The 5,570-nt window shown below is 36.5% G+C and overlaps 1 protein-coding gene across 1 annotated transcript in view; it reads left to right on the forward strand.

Moving 5' to 3' along the window:
• Positions 1 to 5,570, forward strand: part of LOC106460037 (transmembrane and TPR repeat-containing protein 2-like) — a 293,344-nt gene that overhangs the window by 257,689 nt on the left and 30,085 nt on the right. The window contains exons 4-5 of the mRNA XM_022386643.1: positions 1,239 to 1,824; positions 3,968 to 4,931. Of these exons, the coding sequence (XP_022242351.1) occupies positions 1,239 to 1,824; positions 3,968 to 4,931 (1,550 nt within the window). The remainder of the gene's footprint in view (positions 1 to 1,238; positions 1,825 to 3,967; positions 4,932 to 5,570) is intronic.

Consider the following 5,570-nt stretch of genomic DNA (forward strand, 5'->3'; position numbering starts at 1 on the left):
ATATAGGCTACACTAAAGTGACGTTTAGGTGGTTCGTTTAACTATTATACGTGATGTACGTTTTTTTTTGTTTTTTTATTTTTGTTGTGTGTGTGTGGGGGGGGGGGTAATGAAAGTGTTCCAAAACGCGACATTAGTTTCTTGACGACCTAATAAACAGTACAAAAAATAATAGTAGTTAATTAAGCTAAGCCTTGCCTTAAATGTTACCATAGTAGATTGAACTCAGTTTTATAACAACAAAGCAAAAAAGTAGCATTGTTATGATAAATAACTAAGATTGGGAACAGCAATTTTATGAGTACATGATACGTTCTGGACATCTGAGTCAAAACAAATAATTAAAAGTTAATATTATCGACACTTGTGAAGTGATCTGCCTTTGTAAGAGCAACGACATTGAAAATGTATAGGCCTAATTGAACTTCTTACTAATGAGAATTATTTTAATATTATATGCATTTTAATCAACAGAAATATTTATGAAGTGATATACTATACTCGTATAGGTTACAATTGAATTTTTTTAACTTAGTTTTCAAACACTGCAATTTGCAATACTGCACTATCGATTTTGTAATGGTTTATTTCAGTATGTTTATTCAGCCAAATAACAAGCTGAAGCTTGTTTTGACCATTTTAGAACACAGCTTTACTTTGCTCTAAGTTTATTTGTATGTGTGTTTATGTATGTGTTTTTATGTTATCAGCGCAGAAGTAGATGATGTAATATCTGTATGTTGTTAAGACAAAGGGTCTAAACCTTTGTGATAAAAAGCATTTGCTGACCAATTGATGCAAATGTGTTAGGCATAAAACTGTTTAAATAAAGTTTGCCCCTGATGAATAAAGATGTACCTTTCGAATGCGCTCTGGTTATATAATTCCTTATTTTTGTAAATAAAATGAAATTAACTTTGTATAAGTCAGAAATTCGTCCATTAGGCTTAACACAGTTAATTAAATTTTGTAGTTATTATTTCATTATTTATTCACGATTGATTTACTTTTTCTTATCATTTAGCTACTGCTCGTTATTCTTTATAAAGTTTCAAAGCATTTGAGTTCTTCTACTTAATTAACAATGGCTGATATTTCTGTGACTTTATTCACATACTGCTGATGCTTCTGTGTGTATGCTAAGGTTCATGTACACTGGTGTCGATGATTTAAAGCTCTTCTGTTGTCATTTTATGTGTTCATGATTCTATATGAAGTTGTTTGTTTTTCCCATACAGCCGAGCCATCAAGACAAATCAGGATCTGTTGCCCAGCACCCCCTTATCTAGCCTCTTCAGGGACGATTTTTGGGGTACACCGCTCACCCACAGTGGCTCCCACAAGTCTTACCGACCGCTCTGTGTCCTGTCCTTTCGTATGAATTACTGGCTAGGTGGCTTAGATCCTTGGGGCTACCATGTAGTCAATGTTCTTCTGCACGTACTTGTAACCGGGCTTTTCACCCATTTTGCAGCAGGGATCTTCATGCACCACGTGCTGCCTACCATGGTAGCCGGCCTACTGTTCGCCGTCCATCCAATCCACACGGAGGCTGTGTCGGGATTGGTAGGTCGCGCGGACGTCGGAGCTTGCTTCTTTTTTCTTCTGGCATTGCAGGCCTACATTCAGTACTGTAAATGGCGCGACAAGGAACCTGAATACTGTGGTCGTCGCTGGATAACTCTGTATGGAGCTCTTGTGTTTGCAACAGCAGCAATGTTGACCAAGGAACATGGTATTACAGTGTTGGGGGTGTGCGCACTGTACGATATGATGATTCAACACCGTCTAACACCGAAGGATATTCCCGCTCTCCTAACTGAGGTGAGTGTTACCTTATTCCGCAGTTTTCTTTCGACAGCTGTGAAAGTTGAAATCTGATATATTTATCTATTAATAGACAAGTATTTAACTGAACAAATCGTATGTCAACAATATAAGAGTGTTTTGTCAACAATATTGATGTAGTCTATATTTTTTCATGTTGCAACTTATATGTTAGCTAGATGGAGCTGCACGTAATAATGATAACGTTAAATTAGGTCTATAAAGTTCAAAATGTTTATCTCAGGTTTTCTAGTACTTGTGGAATCAGCGAGGCATTTACAAGACAGTTAAAAAGAGTTTCTTTCAAAATAGTATAGTCGTTTCTAGCCGGTAGAGCGAATCAGTGTGTTTTCTTTTCAGCTGTGAAGTGAAACAAGTAAGTTTATTCTTTATGTCTGGTGTAGTTGAAAGAATCTGTCAACGAAAGAACAACAATGTGAATGTTTGTAGGCTTTAGTTTCTTATTTATTGCCCTTCAGGGCGCAATGGCAAACGTCACAGTTTATAACATTAAAATTCGGGGTTCTATTCCTTCTGGCGAACAACTATAGCCCATTGTGCAGCTTTGAGTGATTTAATTTTTTTTTCAACTTTTATGCTAGTCTTCTGATGATATCGCTACCAGGTAAGATATATCACGTGTGTGTGTGAAGTGGCGTTTCTGGGATTTCTTTACTTCAGGGAAGAAGAAGAACGAAGAGTTAGTTTGAGTGAGTAGAAGGGGAGGTCAAATGCTATTAAGTACAAAAAATGGGACCTTTTGCCTTTAAGATGTATCTATGTTTTCTTCTTAATCATAAAAAAACGAAATTACATCAGACTCTTTGCGCAGCCCCACAACGGTCCAATGACGTTTTAAACTATCATTTTACCCATCACCTTGGTCTCATCTAATTGGAGATACTTCTTTTCGGTTCATGTTATGTATTATGACTACCCCACCTGTCCAAAAGAATTAACACTTTCGTGTGAGTAGGATTCACAATGTAAGGAGAATTTTAAGATCTTAAATCCTGATACCTCAGATGGAGACAGCTGGGAAACAGAGCTCTCTTTATACATCGAAGCTCTTCACAGCGTAACTATGGCGTGAACGAAGTGGTCAACATATTACGTTAAGGGGCTCTCTGTGACCTTAATCACATTATACACCGCAATAGTTTCTCTGTTTGTGCTGTGAGGCACAGATGATTGTAAAGAAAGTGTCACTCACATGGCAACAGGGTTACAAGTACATGCATCTAGTCACATTACTGTATTAGTTCATACGGGTTAACGGTGTTGAAAAATGATTTATATCGTGAATACTGATTCGCAAATGCAGGAAAATAATTCAAATCAGCTTCCCCACCCCCTCAGTGACCAGTATTGGATTCTCTTCCCTAAAGTGTTTTTTTTATTTATTTTTTTTTACGAGGACTCATTTGTTTGTAGGCTTTGGTTTCTTATTTATTGCCCTTCAATAGATCAACGACAAACTTCACAGCTTACAGCGTTACAATTCGGGGTTCTATCATCTCTGACGGAAAACTATAGCCCATTGGGTAGCTTTGAGCTGAAACAAACACATGATTATATAGTATTCCACTAAAGGGATCTGATTTATATTCATGGGCTAAAATAAATACCTTGTACGTGCAAGCAATGAACTGATTTGTTCATCAGATGTTGTACGAATACTTGATTTCTAATAGTGTCATAATAAAAGTTGTAGGTTTTACTGATGCGAAAATAAATTTTAGGTGAGTGATTTAATTTGTTTTCAACTTTTATGCAAGTCTTCTTATGATATCGGTACCAGGTAAGAACTTGTTGCTGATATAAAATGGTTATGGTTAGTTAAATTGCGATAGTCGAACTTAATATTTGGTTTCTTGTAGAAACAAGCTGTCCTTTGGGTGTGGGTTATGACTTAAAGATAATTGTATGAAATGAAAGTACAATTATCGTTAATTTTGAAGTGGATATTTTATTAATGTAAAAAGAAATAAAAAGAAACATAGAAATTAAAAATGTTATGAAAAGTTAGCTGATCGTAGAGACCATAAACTAACTTCATTAACGCAGAACTTGTTTATGTAAAATAAAAAAATATTTAGTTAAGATCATTGTTGCTTACTTTAGCTTTTGTGTATTTCAGAAACGCTACCAAGGTCTTCGCGAAGGACTCCTTCACCTCGTGGGGGCAGCAGTTGTGCTAGTGGGGTTCAGAGTTCACCTAATGGGCAGAAAACCCCCAGACTTCGCCCCAGCAGACAACCCAGCAGCAGATTGTGATAGTTTTGTCACTCGAATGTTAACGTTTCTCTATCTCCCAGCCTTCAATTTTTGGCTCCTGTTATGTCCAATGTGGTTGAGCTTTGATTGGTCTATGGAAGCTGTGCCCCTCGTTTGCTCCATCTTAGACCCAAGGAACCTTCTATCTCTTTGTTTCTATGGGGGATTAATTTATATTTTTCTCTATGTACATAAACATTTGTCTAGAAAAGGAGCTCTTTCAGAAAGTGCCTTTAGTCTAGTGAGCACTCATGCTTGTTTGTGTCAAACTGTGAATCAGAGTCCAAAACTTACCTTTTATTCCAGCCACAGTGGGTCTGCACAGAGATATAAAAAGTGTGTTCCTATATTGAATAATAACAACAATAATAACAGTCATGTTTCCCCTCAGTCAAACTGTAATGGACACCGTGTTTCCAATGGTAATTGTCATATACAACAATCGCTGTGTCAGCCATCTGTGTACTCAATTGTCTCCGAGTGTACTGAATGTTCGATAGCCAATTCTTATCGTCTGGAGGCTGTGATCCACTCTCTGGCTCTCCTAGTACTACCATTCATTCCAGCCACCAACTTGTTCTTTTACGTGGGCTTTGTTGTCGCCGAACGTGTTCTCTACATACCCAGCATGGGCTTCTGTCTACTCATTGCATTAGGGTTAGAACAACTGTACAGGCACCAGGAAAGTGCTAGAAGACGCAGAACGTTATTGTATGTCTTGGTGTTATTATTGGTTCTTTTCTCAATTCGAACATTTCGAAGAAATCAAGACTGGCACACTGAGGAAAGCCTCTACAGGTCAGGTATACCCATCAATCCGCCTAAAGGTACGTATACATGATATCACTAATCAAAAGAAACTCATTTAAATGTACCTTCTCCCCTCTACTTTGTCATTACTTAGCAGTTTAATCCCTCAGTGATTAATGTTAGTATGTGCTATTTAAAAACAATAAATCTTGTAGGAACATAACACAAAGTAAACGTGAAATAGCCATAAATAAAGCTAAAGAAAAATATAAAAACGTCACAACTTTGTCGAAACCCTTTAGGTTGTGCTCTATTCTGAAATCATTGGTTTTAGACTTTGACATTTAATGTATTTTTTTATGTAATTTTCTTACTATACGATCGAATAATGTATTAATTCTAGAATTAATGATACACCGCATTGGTTTTTTAAACACGTTTTCTAAATTTTTTTATGGGCCACATTACATACGAGTCCATGATTTTGTTGGTTACATAAAAATACCATCAATATTGCAATTAATACTCTAATTACTGCTGGGGGGGGGCTTTTTATATTTTACATAGAAAATGAATGGTTTCACTGTTTTTTGTTTTTCCAGTAGTCGTCTCCAACGATTGTGAACGCTACAAAAAAATAGCTGATGATTTGAGGGTTAAGGTTTTAATTTATTCTTTTAATTTAAGTTTTTATTACCCAGTGCAATCTATCGACC

The sequence above is a fragment of the Limulus polyphemus genome, unplaced genomic scaffold (assembly GCF_000517525.1).
Source record: "Limulus polyphemus unplaced genomic scaffold, Limulus_polyphemus-2.1.2 Scaffold696, whole genome shotgun sequence".
Taxonomy (NCBI): Eukaryota; Metazoa; Arthropoda; class Merostomata; order Xiphosura; family Limulidae; genus Limulus; species Limulus polyphemus.